The sequence below is a fragment of the Struthio camelus genome, chromosome 5 (assembly GCF_040807025.1).
Source record: "Struthio camelus isolate bStrCam1 chromosome 5, bStrCam1.hap1, whole genome shotgun sequence".
Lineage (NCBI taxonomy): Eukaryota > Metazoa > Chordata > Aves > Struthioniformes > Struthionidae > Struthio > Struthio camelus.
The window spans coordinates 29,483,572-29,505,633 of NC_090946.1; the positions used below are offsets into that span (position 1 = coordinate 29,483,572).

The 22,062-nt window shown below is 44.1% G+C and overlaps 1 protein-coding gene and 1 long non-coding RNA gene across 6 annotated transcripts in view; one reads left to right on the plus strand and one right to left on the minus strand.

The window, feature by feature from the left end:
- The window catches only part of LOC138067452 (uncharacterized), a 162,007-nt gene that overhangs the window by 13,839 nt on the left and 126,106 nt on the right, over positions 1-22,062 (plus strand). The window contains exon 3 of one of the 2 annotated variants that reach the window (XR_011141420.1): positions 19,072-19,220. The exons of the other annotated variant lie outside the window; for it this stretch is intronic. This is a non-coding gene — a long non-coding RNA (uncharacterized lncRNA). Of the gene's footprint in view, positions 1-19,071; positions 19,221-22,062 lie in introns of those variants that run through there. 2 annotated transcript variants of the gene reach the window in all.
- The window catches only part of BBOX1 (gamma-butyrobetaine hydroxylase 1), a 104,450-nt gene continuing 96,796 nt past the window's right edge, over positions 14,409-22,062 (minus strand). For all 4 annotated transcript variants that reach the window (XM_068945310.1, XM_068945309.1, XM_068945312.1 and 1 more), the window contains 3 exons: positions 19,896-20,092; positions 18,512-18,678; positions 14,409-16,452 (listed from right to left, as the gene is read on the minus strand). In XM_068945310.1, coding sequence (XP_068801411.1) covers positions 16,292-16,452; positions 18,512-18,678; positions 19,896-20,092 — 525 coding nt within the window. In that variant the 3' untranslated portion in view covers positions 14,409-16,291. The remainder of the gene's footprint in view (positions 16,453-18,511; positions 18,679-19,895; positions 20,093-22,062) is intronic.

Consider the following 22,062-nt stretch of genomic DNA (forward strand, 5'->3'; position numbering starts at 1 on the left):
ATGCCCTCCAGTGGCAGAAAACAGGGAAATAACTCGGTTCAGTTTGTTTTCGGTAATTTGTTGCAGTCTGGTACGTGTAGTGGGGTTTTAATTTATAGGTGTGCCTGCTTTCAGGGGGCCGGGGCAGGGCGAGCGGCTGTCCTGGTCCCCGTTCTCGCAGCCCGCTGCATCGCAGCGCTGACCCGGGCTCAGGCTCCCGGCAAGGGCTGCTAGCCGGGCAGCGCCGCGCGGCGAGCTCCCGTCGGCGGAGCGTGTGCAGGCAGGCTGTCGGGCTTGCGGAGCGCCGGCCGATGGGGCTCCACGGAGGGGATGGGTGGGTGCCGGGCGTTTGCCTTGGTGCCCAAGGGCCCACCGGGGAGGCCTGTCCCGCGGGCGCGCGCCCCTGCCCGGGCAGAGCAAGGGCAGCGCTGCCGCCGGCCCGGCAGACCGGGATGTCGCCGGTGCTGGGAGGGACGGAGGTGGGCTCTGAGGATGCCATCTCTTGCGTGGGGAGGTTTTAATCAAAACAAATTTTTTTTTAAGCAGTAGCGTCCTCATGAGTGCAGGCATGTTTGTGGGTCAGAGTGCTTAAGATGTTGTCTTTCTTACCGGTTTGATACTTTAAGAACTTCCTTTAGGACACACTGAATATGTTGCAGCGTCCGCAGGGTTGTCATGGCCTAACCCTCTCATAGCAAAGAGGCGACGCGAGAGGGAAACATGCTTGATCACCCTGTCATCCAAATCCAGAACAAATTCCTAAACAAACAAGAAGTTTTTATAACCACCAAGTATAATCGGAAGAAGGGCTTGAACACCACCACACCAGCGTTAGCGAGTCTGCTCTCTGCAGTGGAGCCCAAAGCCTGGAGGTGCCTCCCCGCGCGCAGGGCAGGGGAGCGCTGGGCGCCCGGGGGCATCCGCACAAACCCCGAGCCGGGAGCAGGGAGCAGGCGTGTCAGTTTTCTGTCTTTCGCAAAGATCAGCTCCGACCTTGCAGCCCTGGCCTAAGAGGGGTTGGGGAAGGTGATGCTGGGCACTTGCTGGAGGGTGATAGCCCACTTTCTCAAGCAACGGGATCCCAACACTCTCGGTTTCCTTCTGTTCCCTCGGTCTGCGTAGATTCAAGCCTGCTTTTCCTGTCTCTAAGAGATGCTTCATTTTCTGCATCACCCTCTAGGAGAGGGAATGGTAGAAAATAAAAGTGCCTCTGAGGGAAATAGCTGCTCGGTGAGATTTTGGGATTTGTGACTTTCAGAATTGGTGAGTGCCCCAGACAGACTGAAATCCTTTTCTGGGCACGGTCCAGCTTGCTCCTAGGCTAGTACGTGAAGCCAGATACTTCTCTTCTAGCCTTCGATATTTGTCTCACTGCATAAATACCACGGTGATGATCTGTGCTGGAATTTAATCAGTTTTAAGAAGCTCCTTGACAAAAATTGTCTTTTTATTTTGAACTTTTCCAGTTCTGTTGATTTTTTCATGGATTTGAATAGACAACTTAATTCCAAAGCACCACAGCATAAATGTCCAATCTAGCCCTAACAAGGCCTTACCTAGAAAGGTCTTCAAACTTCCCTTTTTTATCTCCATTATATACCAAATGATGGATCTGCATGACAACTGCAGAGATATTTTGTTAATAAGAAAGAGTAAATATAATTTTGGGATGATCAATTGTCAATGAATTCATGAGAATGAAGAAAGTGGACTTCAGGGGTGTCAGCCCAGCTGTTCCTGTATCCTAGATTTATATGAATATGTATATGAATGCAACAGTCTAATCGCAGTCTGCTCGTGGGGCTTTTTTCTCATTCTATATCTTAGCTTGTTTTTATAGCAAGTCATCTAGTGCATCTAATCTCAGCATTGACCAACAGCCAGGAAGCAGAAAAACAGCATCAAGGATTGATTCCTGCCCAACATGTTTTTACTCTGAGTTGGCGCAGAGTTTAAGCATCTGGAAATCACACCATCATGAACATCTTTAAAAACAAAATTAAACTTTAAAATTCTGCCATGTGAAGCATAGTACTCACAAATATTGTATGTATTCACCTCAGAAAGGGCTTTCGCTACGTGTCTGTCCTGTCCAGTTGCCTTCTCCCATGCATGGTCAGGCCTCTCCCTTGCTGTATGCTGGGAAGAGGATGGTCTCAATCAAAGGCCTTTACAGTAGCCTCTGATAACGTCACCCTGTTGTTTGCAGCAGTTATGAGTAAGTCGTCCTTCAAAACAAAAAATGATACTATGACCTCTAATATGACTTTTTTGGATGATGCAAAGGCTGCTGTTTTGGGGGAAAAAAAATCAAGCTGCTTGTACTATATGAATGTCAGCACAGGTAAAAGTAGCAATTTGTACTTTAAATGGTCCTGCATGTTGCCTCTGGAAATATTGCTTTTCCAGAAATAAATGTCGTTGTAGACAGTGATTGGATGCTACATAAACTTAGTACCAGTTACTTAGCATTTTGCAAATCTTATTGACTGCATCAGCGTAGTCAGCCGTGTAGGGGTTTAATGTTTAGACATGTGTCTTGGATTATCTGTAGAAAGAGATTAATAATGTTCGTGTTATTTGCATACGTTCTGAAGTACACTAGGAGCTCTACTTTGCTTCCAGATTTTGGCAGGCCATTAGTTTTACGTGTCAGATATTTTGCTCAGTTTGAGGGGGAGGAGAGGAGAAAAACTTTTTTCCCCTCCTTTTTTTTTTTTGAAAATATGCACAGGTATTGGATTAATTAAAATAACTGCCAGTTTAACAGAACTGCTTATCCTTCTTCAGTTTAAATGACTTAGCTCTTAGTATCTTTCACAATTTTGTTGTTAGACCTAGTCAGAGCAAAATACTTCTTGGAAAAATCCTTTATTATTACTTTTTCCACTTTTTTCTTTAAGGCTAATATTATGAACACATATAATGTTATTAACAATTCAACAGCAGAAAAGATTCTTGCTTAAAGAAAAACGTGTTTTTCTGCTTTCTTGGATTGCTTTCCAAAAGCAATTTGCAACTTGATTCAGATGATATTTGTCTGCTGTTGAAGCCTCTCGCATTAGAAATCATAAGAAAAAATGCTCTTTCCAGGATGCTCTGATTTCAGCATGAACTGCATTAGCAGTCTTAACCTGCTGAGCAGATTTTGTGTTTATGGGTCACAGCTGAATGTAAACTATTCAGTTTTTGAACATAAGTTATAACACCATGTTCATTCTGCACAACTCAAATAATATGAGCGTCTGAAAGGTAACTCTTGTTGACTTTTCTGCTGAAAACTCATGTTCTCAAACTTCATCGGTCAATATTGCCTTGTGTGCTTGTGTGAGTATGTTTGTGTATTGACAGGATGTTGAACTAACATGGGAGGAAAATGGGAGCTTGTGTTGACACAGTTTTACTCAAAGGGGGAGGTACATATGTGCTAGGAGAGTCATGTTTAACAAGATAAATGGCATTAGACACTATTACTCATTTGAAATCAAGCACCGCAGTTAATGTGTTCAAATAGTAGATCAGTAACCTCATGCGAAGACTTGCTGAGCTATCGGCCTCGATCCAGCCAGGCTGGGCGAGGTGGAGAAGCGAGGGCTTGTGCCGCCTCGGGGCCCAGGAGTCCCTCGCTGGGGCTGGCTCCCGCGGTGGCATGGAGCCCAAGTTCTTTCCAATCATCCCAGCAGAGATTGCTTTTCTTTTCCCATTGGCACCGCTGCTCTGTTCCCTGTGGGTCAAGAGAGACAGTGGAGAGCTTTGGAGACCAGACTCAGAGCCCAGCTCCTTCGTGTTTAACACTGGTGTCTCGGTGGGTTTTCTGGACCCCGCGGAGAAGCTGTCACCAGTGACCCTGGCAAACGTCCATGCAGAGGCGCTCACAGTCCTGGGGCTGAGCTCGCAGAGGGGCTCCTCCTACGCTGCTGACCACCTGGCAGGACAGGTGTCCTCCTCCCGAGATAGGTGTCCTCCTCTCAGCTTGGGGCAGGCTGTTCCGCCGAGATAAAGACAGCCATTTACAAAAGCAAGTGTGAGCAAATAAAAGCAGTGTTTGCTAAGCAGGTTTGAAAGCATTAACGTTAGCTTAGGAGGGGGAAGCAAAGGGGAGAGGAGAAGACAGAAGGGATGTTACCATTTGGATTTATTTAAACTATCTAGTTTAGTTTAAATAGCAGCTTTATTGAGTTGCTACAGTCAAAAAATGACCTTCTGGTCAGAAAGGACCCTATATGATACTTAAGACGCTTCTCTTCCTTTCTATATTGTTGCTGTAGGCCTTTTTTTTGTTTTTTTAACTCTCCTTTGAAATGAAAGGGACACCTCTTGCTTAGACTGCAACGTGAATTTGCTGTATCTACCCCTGCCCTCAAATATACTGGAGAAAGTGTTCACTGCAAAGACAATCACTGAAGTCTGTAAAGTCTAAACAAGTTTTAGAGAGCATTTTTCTTTGTATCTAGCCAATTTTAAGACCTAATGCCAAAGGTTATGTTGACCCAGAAGGGAACTGGAATACATTCAGACCCATCCATGTTTAACTCACTGACTTACTCAAATTAATAGGGCAGCTGCAGCAAAGCAGAGTTTTGAACACAGAATTTTTCAGTGCCTGTGTAGTGTCTGTTCTTGGCACTATGAGAACTATCTCATTTAATTTTGTGATTTACAGTGTTTTTCTTACCTGTTACTGTAGCCTTTAGACAACTCCTTGGATCAGCATCTGTGTGCAAGGACAGTCCCACAGCACGTGCAAGGCATCTGAAGTGGTGAGAGGAGGCCTTGCTGTTTCAGATCTCTCTCATCCTTAGTTTCTTTTCTTTTTTTTTTTAATTCTGAAACATTTCTCATGAAGGAAAGGAATCCATGAGCTCATGCTACTTCTATGTATAACAATGATTTTTGCGAGAGTGCTTTTTCCCCTTCAGGAGGAGCAGTGAGGAATGTGTTTATGAGCAAGGATGGTCATGCATGGCAGCAGAAAATCTGAGCTCATCCCGTCTCTCCCTTTACTAAACAAGAGCCTAAAAATAGTGCTAGAATCACTTGCTGAAAACCATAGTCTAGAGCACTCCTTAGCCACGTAAAAGATGCCGTTCCTCTGTTTAGAATGCCTTCAGATTTATAGGCTGCGTGGGCTTAAAGGACTAAATGAAAATGTTTGGAAGGAAAAAGCAGGCTTTCAAGGATTATAGATTCTTCATTGTATTCTGGAAAAGTAAATCCAGTAGTAAAGAGAGAATAGAAATGTGTTTACTCAGATGATGCATTTGATCGAATAGAGAGAATCAATTACGGAACAAAATGTGCTTTTTAATGCATCAGAAGATCTGGGCTGCTGATAGGATCGTTTAGTCCATCTGCAATCCCAGTGAAGCCCTCTACAGAAGATAACAAAGATCAGAGAAAACTGTGATGACGCCTTCTAATACTTAACCTCTGCTAAGGTGATTCCTCAAGTTAGCCGTATGGCTTAGAAACCCCATTTCTAACCCACCTCAGCCTCACTCACACACTGTAGGTTTGCCAATGTCTTGACTGACTCTGGGCCTTTGTGTTCTGATCAGGTGGGGATTGCTGAAAAGCACCGAAAGTGGACTAAACTGAGGTAGATGTCAAAGGTCCCTACGCTTTTAATGAAGGACAGTTAGTACCTAAAAGTGCCTGAATGGGGCCGGAGAAAAGTCCCTCCTGCCCAGTACTGTAGATGGACACCCCTGAGTTTTTTTTCAATAACTGAGGTGCCCACAATTTTATTTCATTAAAGAGGATGTGGTGGCAACTCCCGTTTTACTTTTCTTTTACAAGATTAATGGTTATGGCAGTCACCTTGTAACTACTTGTGTAATGCTATTTTTGTGGTCTTAGGGGCTGATGATCCTCTGGGAGGGTACCCAAGTCCTCTGGGCTGGATGCTCCCCTTCCTGTGTCTGAAGAGGCTACGCCACGGTGCAAAATCAGGGCAAGACTCCTTCTTGCCCTCCCGCTTTCTAACTGGTAGTGAGATGATCAGCTGCGGTCTTTGCTCAGGAGGCATCTTCTGTAATTTTATACTAGAGATCGTCTAAATGGAAAGCAGGGCTCTCTCCACCCAGCCGGGCCCTCCCGGGGCGAAGCTGTGGAGTCGTGTTTCCACTTGTTCCCTCTCCCTGGCTAATGAGCATTGGCTCCTTCTCTTGGTAGGAACATGTCTTCCACATGAGGGAAAATCATGGCAGTTGCTCTGCTTGCTGAGCACCCAGGAGCTGGTGAGGGCTGAGAGAGGAAAGCCTTCAGTGCAAACCTCTCCAGCTGGGGAGAAAACCCAACGCACATTTCTGTTTCTCTCAGCAAACGTCACAGGCACCATCCACACCTGCTGTTGCCTTTTTAATGGGACAAGGTCCGCACACAGAGCCTGTGCAGTGCCTGAGCCTGTCAGTGGGTGCTGAGCATGCCTTGGAGATGTCTACCAGTTTGGGCCCCTTAGGGGACCTCAGCGCCGCTGTGTGTGGCTGCTGGTCCTGCCGGGCTGGGCGGGAGATGGGCGCCAACAAACGCAGGCGGGAGCAGTTCTGGGCACGCACGGAGGCTGCACTGTGGGTGCCTGGGGAGCTGTGATGTCAAACAGGGGGATGCCTGGTGAGCTCGGCACCTTCCTGTTTAGGCAGATGCGAGGGTTTTGTTAGTCAAAGTTGTGGGTTGAACTGCTACAGGCCTCCAGTGGGTCTAGCTCTAAATGACAAGTCCAAGCCTGTCCTCTGCTGAATGTTTGCTGTGACTCCTGCAGGGCTACCTCAACACCAGGTATGCACTGCTGTATCCCTTGAAAGTCGAAGATTAACCTTTTCCACTCTGGCCACAACAAGTTGTGGCTCTGGCTCAAAGTTTCCAGTTCTCCATCCACTGGAAGGGACAAGTGGCTGCAAAAGGTGCAGCTGCACAGTGTATTGTAGGTGGTTGCCGTACCTGTGCTCAGCCTGGCAGATGCTGTGGGAATATCATTACTGGAGTACTGGGCTGGAGCCAGCAAAGCCCCTTGGCAGTGCCCATGGCTCCTGGCAGCTCAGGAGCGGGGTCCCGCGCCGCTGCTCAGGGCGTGCGGTGTGGATGAGTCCCAGGTCGGGACGCAGCAGGTGCAGTTGTGTTGCTAACTGCTAAAGTGGGATTGCTATGTGAGGTCCTGGGCCATTGCATCTCATTTTCACAGGCTTTATGGAATGAGTAATGCTAGGAGTGTGATGAGGGGAATATGTATGTGTCTGTAACGTACAGGATTACTCCTTGGGTATCTAGCGTTGGGTTTCAAAGAGATCTTGGTGCAGAAAAAGATAAGTTGTCATGCTTGCTCAGGAGAACGGATTGCACATATAGAAGAGGAGGATTGACTTCCTCGCTGCTCTTACAGCCATTCAGTTTTGGAGCCCGAGTACTTTCTCACACATTTTGTTGTGCACTAGAGCTTCACGTGCAGATGTTGCAGGCGCTCAGCCAATAGCGCAAGCTGAGCGCTGTGCTCCCACAAGCGGGTGGGTAAGCCCATAGCTGTGCTGGTGACTGTATGGACAGCAAAACCACCTCTCACTGAGACAGCGATGAGTTTGGCTGAAGCATCTCTTCCTCTTCTAGCTCACAAATACAGTTGCAAATGGACCTCCTGCGTTATGGGCAGCAGGAAACTGCAGGACAAATGGAATATTCTTACCGTTCTCCAGCACTTCTGCTATGACTTGTGCTATACGTGGAAAGAAAAATGCTTTAGGTGGGCTTTTGTAGTGATGCTGAAACAAGTGCATAGCCGGGATAGAGAGTATACTGGGAACAGTGGCTTCCCTAGCACAGAGTCCAGCTGGGAATAACAGTATCATCATCCTTAGTGACCACGTTCTCTCTGAACGCCCTCCTGTACCAAATGTGAAGGAAGACAGTCCTTCCCCCTATCGCCAACACCGTGTCTGGCTTTCCCTGGAGAGTAGTCAGCACCATGCCCAGCCGCCTGCATCCAGTCCAGAGCAGAGAGTAAATTAGCTCTAAGCAGCAAGCAGCAGAGGAGCTCCAGGACTGCAAACAATGCTTAGAGCATCAAACCGAGAGCCCAGTGCAGCCACCCTTGGCTCACCCTCCCTGGGCTTCATGTTTGGGAATGATCTCAAGGGAAACCTCATGCACACGCTGCGGCTGGTTTGGCCTTTTAATTCTGCGCACATCAAAAGCTTGCTGGGGTGCAATTGCTGGGTGGCTGCTTCTTGAATGAAGACTTTACTCCTGTTCAAGCGTGAGGCCCTGTTTTACTTCTCCTCTTCCTTCCCCTCGCCTTCTCCTTAAAAACAAGCAAGCCTTTCTGCAGGCCGAGCCTGTGCCCCGGCGAAGGCCAGCAGCTGCCTTGGCACAGGCCCTGGGCACCGCCGGGGTGCCCTGCAGGGGCTGCAGCCCTATTTCTGCATGTGCCAGCTCTGCTTCTTGATCACATAACCCATATTTGTATTGAGAGGGACACCAAGCATTAGAAATATTTGAAGGCCGCTAAAGTTCACTACTAAATACAAATCCACATCTTTGCAGGGGTCAGCAAAGCTGGGAGATTTTCATTTGTGCAGGCTGTTACCAGTGAATAAAACCAAAATGTTTGGAAATGCTGAAGGCAAAGCTCAGTGCAAACCTCACATCGCTTCTGGATGGAAGGATAATTTGGCCACTGATGCAGCTGGTGTGATCACACCAGACCGAAGGGCTTGCTGCTGCAGCATCCCGTACTATACTGTGAGCTGGCTGAGTCCTTCCCACTGATCAGTAGCACTGCAGCTTTCTTAAAATATTAATAGCTAAGGCTTTACACAGCAGGGTAATGGGAGTTTCTCTACCCAAAGACATCTCCATCTCCAAGGCTGTGACTTTCCCCAAAAAGCCACTAGATGGAGGCCCTGTCTCATCGTATGCAGCCACTTACTGAGAAAGCAAATCCAGCTGGCGGCGCGTACTGCATTAGAAAACTAAACTAAACATGAACTTGAATCTTGGCACCTGATCCAAAAGATATATAACATTATGGGTGTTTTTTCTGCTGTCACCAGTGGCTTTGAGTTACGCTCTGCACACAAAAAGTCTAAGGGCTTTGGTTGCTCCTTTTTTTCTAACACATTGGTCCAGAGGGCTTCTTCAAACACCAATGCTGGCAAAAAAAACCCTCCTCTGGTGCTATGGGAAGACCTTCCTGTCAGACAAGGCAGGCCACTCCGCTGTGTTTTTCAGAAGGGGAAGTCAAAATGACAGAGACCATATGTACTGCTAAACGGCTATAGTGTTTTTATTCTTTTTATCCATTTTTAAGCATTTTACCCTGAGGTCATCAAGAGCACTTCTTGCTTGTTATTTCTATGGTAGGTACTAGAGGCTTGTCCTGAGCTGCTGAAGCCCTGAAGGGTTCGAGTCCCTCCTGGTGGCCCCGGTGCAGCCGTGAGCGAGTGCCCAGCTGTAGAGGGACTGCAGGTAGCCTCCGCCTCTCACCGGGCAGCTTTATCAGCACATGATCCCCTGGAGAGCTGTGGGTGCTAGTTCGCTTAAAATCCAAAGCGTTATGATTAAACCAATCTGTATTCTTTGCTAACGCTGGCCTCTTCTGCTGGTTTCTGGGCCATTCCCCTGACACCGTGTGCGGCAATGATAACACGAGGTGGACTAGCTGTCGGGACCATGAGCTAGAAACCTGCCTGACAGGAGCCCTGTAATGTAAAGAGACCGTCCTGCTCCTGAAGTCCTGCTTGCTCTGCACCGGGGCAGTCATTAATTACCCTAAAGTAATTTTGCAATTTCTTTTTTTTAAGCTGGTCCCTGTGACAGCATCCGATGCCTGAGCAGTCAGGATCACACGCATGCACAAGGCACGGTGCTGTGAGCACCTGGGGGGCCGTCAGGCTGCCAGCCCCCCATGCAGGACATGGCTCCAGGGCCCTGCAGCAGACAGCTGCGTTGGTAGTCGGGATAAAACACCGCTTGCCCAGGGATACTGCAATAAACAGAAACCCAGAAGGAAACACGACAAATCAGTTTTAAATCTTGCTTGCTGTCCCAGTTCCTCGAGATATCCTGATTCTGTTTGTGAGAATAAATCTGCAAGCCAAGGGGCAGCAAAGTTTTTTCCCCCTCTGTAAACCTCTTTGAACAAAATGTCAGGAAGGATCACTGAGTCTGGAATGTCAGCATAAAGCGAAAAAGTTTCAGGGGGCTTTTCAGCTCCTTGGCATGGTAAGGTGATAAATCATCCTTAAAGTGATTTTCCAGCAAACATGGCAGTAAAATGTGCAAGGCATTACCGTGCAAGGTGAGCAGGAATTGAAAGCAACTGCACTTGGGGTAGTGCGTCTGACAGCAGACATCTGGCCAGGCTGTCAGCAGGAATGTGGCATGCTTTTTGTATTGTATTAACTTACCTTATCCATCTGATGGAGATGAAATTCCCTGGAAACTTGGCTTCCCTCGGACTGTTGTGCTTTCCAGGCGAGTGCGCTTCGTGCTGCACACCAACGCAGAGGTGCTGGGCAGCCCCACAGCGGCTGGAGCCAGGTCACCCGTCTGTTGCTGGAGGAGCCTCCAGCCAGAAAGGGGCCAGAGTTGGAACTCTGTTTTCAGGCCCCTGAGAATTTAAATAAGATTAAATTTCAATTACGAGCATTTAACTTGGCCAAGCCTGACTTGGTTGTGGATTGCATCCAAAAATGGAAATGGGCCTACTGTCTTTCTCCAGCTCGGATAAGGCTGTAATCTCCTCAGTGGTAATTATTCTCACTAGGTTTTAGCGGATGTCTCACAAGATGCTGATCTCATTACGTTTCCACAGCTTTTGTCTGAATTCCCGTAAGAGTAACTGAACACCTGATACCCAAAGCCCTGATTCAACCTGAGGCATAATCCTGCACATTAGCTTCTGGCCCTCATTCAGTTCCCATGCAAAGAAGATGGTTTTGTGCTTTATCTTGTATTTATATAGCTGTGACTAAGAGACTGAAAACAGGGAGTTTAGTGAAAGCTAGCTCAGCCGGAAATCTGCTCGACTGGTTAACGGGCACCGAGTAGGAAAGGAGCTCTCCCTACAGCTTGTGCTGCTATAAAGAGCTGGACTCCAAAATACATGGGGTTACCCCACTACCTTGTTGATAGCTGAGAGCAGATTTTGTCTCAATTGTTTGGCATTAAGAGAAATTAATTTGGGGTATATGGTTCCATCTCTGCTGGATCTGCTTACTCAAAAAGAATCTGGTTGCGAAAAACAGAAAGCTGGAGGCAAATCCTTAGCTCTGGAGAAGAGCTAAGAACGCTAGAAGAGACAATTTTTGTCCTCCAAAACTTAGGATTTTTTTTAGGTTTGATAGTTACTCATTGTGAAAAACAATTACATTATTTTTTTTCCAACTGATAATGAGGGAAATAATGGCAATGGATAAAAGTAAGTGATACACAAAGCATACCCCAGATGAAAATATCCAGAAGTTAAGAATCTAGTGAACTGGGCAAAGGGATGGCATTGGATTGAGTAGGGGGTGATGAAGTCCACTAGGAATTGCAAGTGCAGTGCTCAAAATTGCATCCATTTCATTGCTGGACAGGTCTGTAGGAGAACTGCCCACTGGGTAGTGTGGTGGAAAGGATGAGAAAGGCTCCCTCTAAAGCTCTGCAATTTCCAAAAAAATCATGTGATCTATCTATGCAGCATTTGTTTTCCTTGGCAATCCTGTAGAGGAGCCAAGGAAATGAATGGGTAGGGTTTTCCTCCAACCTGCTGTTGTCTGCTGTATTTACTTGTTAAAGTAAAGACAAAACTGCTAGGGAGCAGTGGGGGGAAACTTACTCATGAACAAGGTATCTAAGACAGCCAGGGACTGAAGAGAGCTATGGAGTTAAGCGGTTAGAAGTGACAGAGTTTTGCCCTGCTGATTTCCAAGCGCATGTTAGGGAGCTGATAGCATCCTCCATGAGGAGGAGCATTTCAAAGGTATGCTACCGCAGCACTCGCTGCTTCACCCTGCTCCTCGCGCGCTTCCTTTAAAGGACATTTTAGGGCCCACAGCACATTTTCATAACAACATTCCTGTTTGATTAAAGAAAATGGCCAGCCAAGATTTCAGACATTGAATATGACATACTCTGAAAATTGCTGCATCTTCTCTGTGTCCATTGCTCTGTGATCTTTGCTGCTTTGAATGCTTCTAAAAATAACTTGAAAGAGATGTGACTATTGCCAGCACAAGTAGTTATTGATCTAAATGACTGCTGGGAAAGAAAGGACAGCAGAGAAACCACCCTCTGCGATCCACATGTTTAGATCTCCCGGCTTATTTTGTTTGAGCTAAGAGGGAAAGACATGGCATGTATCATGGCATGGCAACAAAGAAAATCTTCTGCCTGCTTTAGAGATGTTATGTGGAAAAAGGATTTCTTATGAGCAGTTGTGAATGTTGTTCCTTTTTTGTTTGTTTTTGGGGATGCATTCTGTGCTCCTTCCGTATCTTGGTCTTTACCACCTTTTTTGGGCTACTACAGTGGTATAATAGAGTAGGAGGATTTGTTCCATAAGTTTAGAATGTGTGTATAAGATATATTTATTAAGTCAGCTTTTGCTGAAAGCAGTTCTGAGGTTACAGCACAAAACTTTCAAATATGGACTTGCCCTACAATGATAGTTAGCTTTATGAGCATGTAGATTAGAATATGAACTCATTTGCCTTAGGGAGAATTTCAGATAAGATCACCAAGTTCTTTCTTTCATTTGTGTCAGAGAAAAACATAGTGCAGAATAAAAGTACATTTTTCAGGAGTAGCATACTGCACATGTGATGAAACACAGTGAATACAGCAAATGAAACTGAAAGTACCACTGGAGTTCAAACTTAATTGATAAATGTTGTTTCTGCATATTGTTAGGGAGTAGCTAGCCCACACTTTTCCCATTGCTGCAGAACAAATTCTCCTGGCTGTAAGATTTTGTGATCTTTTACCTTGTAATCAAGTCTATGGGTACTCTGGTTAAAAGATGTTGGCATGATGTGACCTAATGACAGCAGCCAAATCTGTTCTACGCCTTCCTGTCAGAGATACGTGTACAGTGCTCTACGCAGTATATTAGGCACAAAGGAGGTGACCAGAGTAAGCTGTTTGGACCGTGTCTTCCTGGCCTTATAATAGCCACTGCGGAATAGATGTGAAACGGGACTGCGCCTGCCTCAGTGCCTCTGGGTAACATGGCAGTGTATATGTGTGTGTAATGTTTTATATATATCTGCATATACGTAAAACAATATATTGTCAGGTTGCAGAGCTGGCCAGCTAATCCAGCTTGCTTCTAACACTAAGCATTTGTTATTTTCTCTCTTGAAGTGAGATGTATATATTTTTTGTTTCTCTGCCTGTGCTGAGAGCCTGCTAGGTGCAGTCAGCTGCTGCCCACAGGCTGATGGTTGATAAACTTTGTCTATCACCAGCAGCCCAAAGTTAACCTAGCGTTATGGCTTCTGGCCTACAGCTGGCTTACATTTGCGCTGAGCGAATTCACGTCTGTCAGCGCTGTCTGGGCGCAGCCCAAAGCTTCTTGAGAACTCAGTCTTGCAAACACATGCCACAAACCCATGCTTCTTGCTGCTATGAGGTGGTAGAGACAGCTGAGCCTGGAAGTCTGTGAAGGTCAGGGTGCCTGTGCAGGGTAACCTGCACACATTGGTCCTGCAAGCAGATCAGAGGCTAGACCTACATAAAAGCTTTATAGTGTAACCCTGTGGATTTCAAAAAGGAGGGGAGGAAAAAAAGAATATCTTGGGCTTCTTCCAATATTTAGCTGGACGTGGTACTCTGCAGATAATTATGGAAGTGCTCTCTTTTCCCAATGTGACTACGGTAACGTGCAACCGTCTTGTCTTCGTTGAAATCTGTGCTATAGACAGCAGCTGGACCCTAGAAGGAGCCGCAGGAGCTTGCGGGCGGAAACCCCTGTTCTGCGTCCATGCGGGGCCTATGCGAGTAGTTCAACCCTTTCGCCGCTAACGTGGGGTTTCATGCTGCACCTCACAGAGGTGCTGCATGGGTTAGAGCTTGTTTGTGCCACACCTAAAACTGTTCCATCAAAGGAAACGTTACCATTACTTGTACTCCCTTCTGCATGATGTAACTTCTTGAACACAGGATAACTTGAATTAAGTTTATATGTAACATCAAAGAATTTATACACTGCAAATAGGACGTGAGCATGGTGATAGTGCCACTGGGAACCTTGAGCCTGCAGCACTCCTATCCATCTTCTCTATGTACATGGCAAAGTTGCCTTTTTTTTTTTTCTTAAATATTTCATATCTTGGGGCAATGCAGATAGTTCAAGGAGGTATGAGTACATAAAGTACAATCAATATATCTCAGATGTAAGGTATGAGTTTTAGGGATCTCTTGTATGAGTTTGTAACAGGACTTACAGGTTAATAAGTTCCATAATAGCTTTTAATAAACAGAAAACAATGTGAATAAAAAAGGTTTTAGAAAAGTATAGGATAAAAGCAGAGAATGTCTCTTTCTACTAAACGTTTGTATGAATCCCAAGATGTTCTAAGCTATGAATGGTAATCTTCACTAAAGTAAGTTACATGCAAAATATCACAGTTAAAGCACAATACTGTTGGTATATTATAGGAATATAGGTATAAGACTTTCCCCATCTTTTCCCCCTTTTATAGCAAAGGCAAAAATATTTTCCTCATCTTTCCAAAGTTAATTATTAAAGGAGTCACTGAGAAATCAAATAACCACTAAAAGCCAAAATGCTCTGCTGTATCTTAGTGTCACATCAAAACTTTAATGCAAATACATTTCACTGTTTATTAAAGATAAATGGATTTGAACCACACAATGCTAGTTCCCATCCAAATCCTTACTTAGTTTTGTTTGATTATCAAGGTGAGATATCTGTTGACTGTAGATAATGAATAGAATATTCTGGGAGTATTTGCAAGTTTACATTAGGTGCTCACTTTTTTTTTCTCAGTATATTTAATTCTATAGTTATTTAATTCCATAGTTACAGTTCTACTGTTCTAACCTACGAGGAGGAAACTAACACTTAATTGGCTTCCAAGCAATAATTTGAAAATAAACAGCTGAACAGAGAGGGTTTGAGGGTGGAGGTGTAGTTATTTTGTTGGGTTCTCAGCATGGGTGAGAAGGTGTTCTGCTAACTCTGCAGCCATACGGAGAGTTAAAAAAAATAGCCCTGTATGCAAAAGATATTGTTGGGTTTGAAAACATGTATTTTAAAATTATTTCTTTTTCAAATTGGCATCTGATCATAATCAACATTAAGGAAAAACAGTGATGGAGCCCTGTAGCTAACCTATTGTGTACGGCTTCAGCTGCAGTAGTTGATGCATAGGGTGACCTATATACAGAATGTGACTTCAAGAAGAGTCCATAGTATAAAGGCGAAAATATCCTGCAGACCAAGTTTATTAAAGGTTTGCTCTTGTATTTGGTATATCAAATATGGATCTAGGTTCAATCCTTGCTTCTCTGTCAGACGCTGAGTCAATAACTGACTCTCTGTGCTGTGTAATTACTCGTTGTAAAATGGAATCAGCATTCCTCTTCTCAAATTCCCTCAGAAGTCTATTTGCCCTGAAGATCTTAATTACATCTATGTGCAGCGTCTTATGTTATTTCCAGCCCTATTTGCAGCCTCTACCCTGAGATTCATTTCTATTCATAATGCAGAGGAAAATTAATATGATGTATTCTCAGATTGCTCTATGGTTGTGAGCTGATAGGACCGGATGTATAGTAAAGGTTATTTGTTGCTGTGATAGTAATACCCTGTAAATTGGAATATAGAGAAGAAAACATCTGTTGAATAAAGAGAACTTTTTATTAAAGTGTGGCTCTATCTAGCAAGGTGACCATACAGAAATAACTCCAAAGCAGTGATTGCTCATTTTGATAACGAAGTTTGGCTATTATTTATGCAAGAAATAATGCAAGAAGTAATGCCTCTCAGAAAAGCTTTCTAGGGAGCATAGATAGACTTGTAATGGTAAATCAAGGTGTTCTGATACCCCATCAGCCCTATAAACTGATAACAGCAACATGCAAAACTACTTACAAGATCAAAAAGCAAATGAACTAACCAAGGCAGCAATGGCTTTACAGGTTCAAAGGTCAGGACATAGATAAATCTTAAATTGTTATGAACAGGGAGCTTATGGAACTTGAAAATATATTCATGATGTTGGTTTTTGGAAACAAAATATGTTGGATATTTTTCTTTGCTTTTTTTAAGCATAGACAATCTAGGTTTTGCTTATTCAAGTCAGGAGAAAGCTTAGTTCCTGTCCAGGACCTTCTTCCGCAGAAGCCGGAGCCTGGACATGACCACATCCCAGTCTGCGTAGGCGCCCTCCAGGTGGCGAGTCACTTCGGCTCCCGACTGGTAGCTTCGGCGACCATGAAGCAGGCGCCAGTTATCAAATGTTACTACGTCCCCTATAGCGAGATTGCACAAAATTTAGTATTTGCTATGTCACGCTTCCTTCCTTCCAACAGATAATGTTGAAGGACATCTGCCCGATTCATGTCAATGGTTAGGGAGTGATGATTTCAAATAGCTCAGGCTGGAGATCTCTGCAAGCACACAGCAACTATATAGTAGCTTTAATTTAGCTGGTCTTTCTCAGATGGAGAGGGCAGGTCCCTTTTGAACTCTACTTCTTTTGTTGTATAACCAGGAGTCTGGCTTATCCCACAGATAGACTGGGAAGAAACCAGCTGGGATATCTTAGACAAAACAATTAGAAAAGTTTCTTTATAAGAAGGAGCCTGATTACAAAGAGCATCTGCCAGTAAAAGAGACTAAATATTTCTTCCCAGATGCTGGGAAGTATGGAGGAATAAAGTCCACTGAAGTTGTGTGAGAAAGATGAGACCTAAATAACATACATTACATATAAGTTGCCTTTTACTTGAGCTTTCTTCGTCTTCATCTATCCGTGCGTTTTGCATTTGGAGGAAGCTATGTTAAAGCAGGGGGTGATGCAGGATATGGGGCTGAGCGGGGAGGAGCTGAGGGCTGCTGACTTGTCCAGCCAGCAGCAGGCAGGCGCCAACAGTGGGAAGTGCAATGTGGTGGGAATCCTCGCAGGGGAAAGGTCGCTCCTCGCGCAGGGGGGGCCGTGGGGATTGATAGCATGCATATATGCCGCTAGCATTATGCAGGTGTTCAGCGTCTAAGGGGCCAAAGCCACTAGGAGAAATCTCATTGGATCGCTCTGGTACTTCCTATGTTGTACGCACCCTGCGTTACTACCCTGGATAGAGGAATCTTAAGATTGCAAAGTCCAGCTATCAAAAGTTAGGAAATGACCTAATTAAGGCTGGCTTGACATTTTAATTTTTCTCCCCCTGTATGCCACCGTTATGATAAACCTCTAATTACATAACCTTATACTATTTCTTTCCTCCCTTCCCTCTACCATACTTTTGGCGCATTAATTGATGGGGTGGATGACTTATTGTGCAGTACTTATTTTACTGTTTATTATGTGGTCTTATAAATTATTTTATTGCATGCTCTCAATAGAGAGTGAATAATTTCCTCATAGATATTTTTAAGGTACTAACATTGTAGTATGTGAGGTAGTCAGAAACACTGATTAAATTACTTTTGTAACATCTCTGAGAGATGAGAAACTTTTAATATCTTTAATACTTAGAGAACGAAAGAACGTATTAAGGACAAAGTATTTAAATATATGCAGAGATTGACTTTTAAAGAGGAAAGAGCATTTTTCCCAGCATGTTTTATGTTTGGAAAACAGCCTTGTACCACTTCAGCTGAAGTTGAGAGCACTTAGCACTTCTGCAAATCTGCATCCAGATATCTTGCATAGGCTGCCCAGAAAAAAGCAGCATAACAGCCATGGCCTTTTGTAACTTATCTAGCGTTATGCAGGTGTTAAGCAGAAGATAGCGTTATGCAGAAGATAACTGAACGCCCTACAGTGCTGTTCAACTTCTTGCACCGTAATGTATCTGCCTCATTTTCTAGATGTTTGGAAATTCCTACAGTAACTGCAATGTTGCCCTGCTAGCAAACTGAAGTGTCATAATGAAAGCCATGTCATTTTGCATAATGTCCGTACTCTGCATCAAATGAAGCAGAGGAAAAAAAATGTTGTTATGGATCGTTTCATGAACAGACACTGAATTAGGATGGCATAGTAGCCTTACATCTGACATTTCCTAACTGTGGAGCTAGTGATATGAGAACTTAAAATTCCCTGTTTGGTGTGGGTTTCCACTGTAATGTAAAGATACATTGGACTAATAATATATAGGATTTATTCCTCCCCTCCCCTTTTTTTTTCTTTTTAATGTAACAACAGCAGAAGCCATGTATGAAATGATTGTAAGACTACAGTATGAAATGGAAATAGGTGATCAAAAGACTGAAATTTCCTTTCACTGCCAGGATAATGCTAACTGCTCAAGTGTTTTGACTGTCAGGAAAAGCATGTGAAAAATCATTGCAAACAGAAGCACTGACCTGGTTTCATCTTGTAAGTAAACTTGTGTTCTGTGCTGTTTAATAAATCATCAAATTCCTTCAGAGCTGCATAAAATGGCCGCACTTTTTCAGCTGGTATGTCAAACACCGTGTCTCTTGTTGCATTATTATAATTGATGCGAACTGCTTGACCTCTGTGATCTACGCTGTGAGACAGAGAGGGAACAGAAAAAAGCATTGTTGTGTTGTTACTGAAACATTTTAACGTGGTTAAAGAACAACTGAAGTCTCCTGTGAAATTTCATTACGTTTCTCCAAAGAAATTCAGTGCTGTGCCAAGGGATGCTCTCACAGGCACAGTTCCTTCACTCTAGGTTGTTATTGCATTGGAGTTTGATAGTTCGCACTGAATAGGAGAAGCAAGAATAGAAGGAAGTGCATACTTACTAGCTGTAAAAATCTATATTCTATTACTTTAAATGTTGATGCATAAACTTTTTAAATTCAGAAGTGATTATGAACATTTAAATTTGAGGTGTTTATAACATAGCTCTTAATCCAAATGCTTCAAATTATGGCTTCTCTTTGGCCCAACGCAGCTGAACGGCACCTAGAACGCAGTTATAAAGCCAGCTGCCGCTGCCTTTTCACAGAAGCACAGAACGGTTGAGGTTGGAAGGGACCTCTGGAGATCATCGAGTCCAACCCCCCTGCTCAAGCAGGGTCCTCTAGAGCACATTTTCCAGGATCGCGTCCAGGTGGGTTTTGAATATCTCCAGGGAAGGAGACTCCAGCACCTCTCTGGGCAACCTGTTCCAGTGCTCAGTCACCCTCCCAGTGAAGAAGTTTTTCCTCAGGTTCAGATGGAACTTCCTGTGGTTCAGTTTGTGCCCATTGCCTCTTGTCCTGTTGCTGGGCGCCACGGAGAAGAGGCTGGCCCCATCCTCTTGACACCCTCCCTTCAGATACTTGTACACGTTGATCAGATCGCCTCTCAGTCTTCTCTTCTCCGGACTAAACAGGCCCAGCTCTCGCAGTCTTTCCTCGTAGGAGAGATGCTCCAGTCCCGTAATCACCTTTGTAGCCCTCCGCTGGACTCTCTCCAGCAGTGCCATGTCTCCCTTGTACTGGGGAGCCCAGAGCTGGACGCAGCGCTTTGCTTGCACCGAGAAGGTATTGCAGTTACTGTGACTTACCCCGAGTTCCTGCTAGCGGATGGCAAGGCTGAATAAGGAAAACCGTGCTGTAGTGTTAGGAAACAAGGCACACACTGGCAATGTCAGACAAAATAACGAGGACTAAGTTAAAACAGCGTTTCCCCACAAGGTGGCATGAACGGACCTTCTCCTATCCACATGCAGTCCATGATACACCAGGGTTTGGGGGTTTTTTTCAAGGTAATTGTGTTTTTGAAACTACTCACTCTATAATCCTTTGTTTGGATTGCATAGCAAAATCACAGTAGTCGACCCCAACATCTGTATAGTCTACGGCAATAGAGGACAGGATCTGAAATGCTTGAGGATTTTGTTTCTTCAGCTTGTTGGCTACATGAAATCCATCTACCACTTCACTCTCACCTCCTGCAGCTGTTTGCTTTATACAGTGAAGAAACTGAACCTGTAATGAAGTGACAGTTCATTATAAGAACTAGTCTGCATATTTAACATGTCATTAGCAGCCATTCCCTCATATTTTTTTTTTTTTTAAGTGAAAGACTGAGTTTGCATTGCTGCAGTGTCACAGCTATCTGACACCATTATCACAAAGGCATAACATTAAAGTAGCATCTTCGTAAAGCCCTTTGGGATATCTTCAATTACTCGAAACCCCTGTTTATTTCCTGAGAGTCAACTGCAAAGCTTTTTTCTTTTCTGAGTCACTGTTCACTGTGGTCATACAATTTTAAATGTACTGCAGTCTCCCTCCTTATCTCCATGAAGAGGATTATTTTTCTCTTGTGGAAACTAAACCCATTGTCAGTTATCTGCTCACAAGGGGAAAACATGGCTCATAGAAGGCAACAGGCCGTTTCTCTATAATAAAATAGGATTAAGAAAGTTTCATTTCACTTCACAATGTATATAAAATTGTCAGGATGGGCAAGATGGAGCAGAAAGTTTAAACTCTGCTCTCAGTTAAACCAGTATAAATCTGAATTACTGACCCAGGTAGGTAAAACTCCCGATGACACTAAAGAGTTCAGGATCATGCAAAGTGTAACAGTTCATCTCAGTGTGACTAAACAAAACCTCTTCCTCACATCAACCCAGCCTTCCTTAAAAGCTCATATACTTATTTCTGAAACCACTGGGAGAAAAAACAGAGGAGGAGGAGCAGGAGAGGACGGTGTTTGTGACAGTCTCCCTTTTGCCCAGGTTCATTGAATTACTATTCCTCCTCTAATCTTCCTTCCTCTGGAAAGGATAAAGGCTAGATTATCCATGCAGCGAAGCAGCTCTCTGCCCTCCCGTGTGTTGCACTTGCTCCGACTGACACAAGGCTGGGCCTCCGTGCCGTAAAGGGAGCACGAGGCAACTCATGCTCTCCTGCGGCAGTGCAACCTGCCTCCTCTCCGCGTGAGAGCCAAACACGGCTCAGCGCCATGGAGCAGGGCTGCAATAGCGTATTTCATGGTGAAATGGCTCTGCAAAAACCTTCAGAGGGAGCTTTTAGTTCAAATGAGAATGTAGCTTCCTATTCTAGGGAGCTAGTGCTTCTACTAGATCTAATAATCATATTTTTAATAGGACATCTCATAGAAAAATAGTTGCAAGATCAACACCTAGAAAATCCTGTTCCTAAATCCTAATCCTAAAGCTGTTTTTATAGGAGGGCTCTGAAACAAACCATCATCCATTTGCAAACATTATTTCAGATAGTTTTATTAAATGTCTTAAGTGGTCAAATACTGTAATAACTAGATAAATTAAGAAAACTGCACATTTAGGACAATTTAAAAAAAAAAGTGCTTTAGTATTTTTATGTCAGACGAGCATTTTTGAATGAAAAGGTTAGGCTCATTTTCTAACATTTTACAGCGGTATGTGAACTTTGGCACAGACGAGACAGTGAGCTAACTCACATCTGTTCCCTATTAATGAAGCCCTATTCCATTCTTATTCCACATTGATGAACAGCATCTAAATGCGTTTTAACAGGTAATATTAGTTTGAAATATGTGGCATTTACTCATGGATAAACCACATTGGCTTATTATTTAATTATAGAAACAATTGATACAAAATATCCAAAAAACATTAGAAGGAGAAGTTGCAGGTATGGAACTTATGGATGCAAACTTTTGGAGGATTATCTTTGCTCCCTTGTACATGCTCCTCTTGCTCTTCAGTTCTCTCACAAATTATGTGGATTAGCTTTTGATATGATAGTGACTAGGTGAGAATGTATTTCCTGTGATTAAAGCAGTGGTTTTCCAGCTTTAGAGAATCCCCCTTGTCTCATCTGTTCTGAAAGGGTGACTAAGTGTCTAACATAATTGAGTTAGTAGAAGAGAGAATAATCTTCTTCACCACTTCTTAATCACATTTCCTCTAATTGGTTCTCCTCCTCAGTTGAACAGACTTATC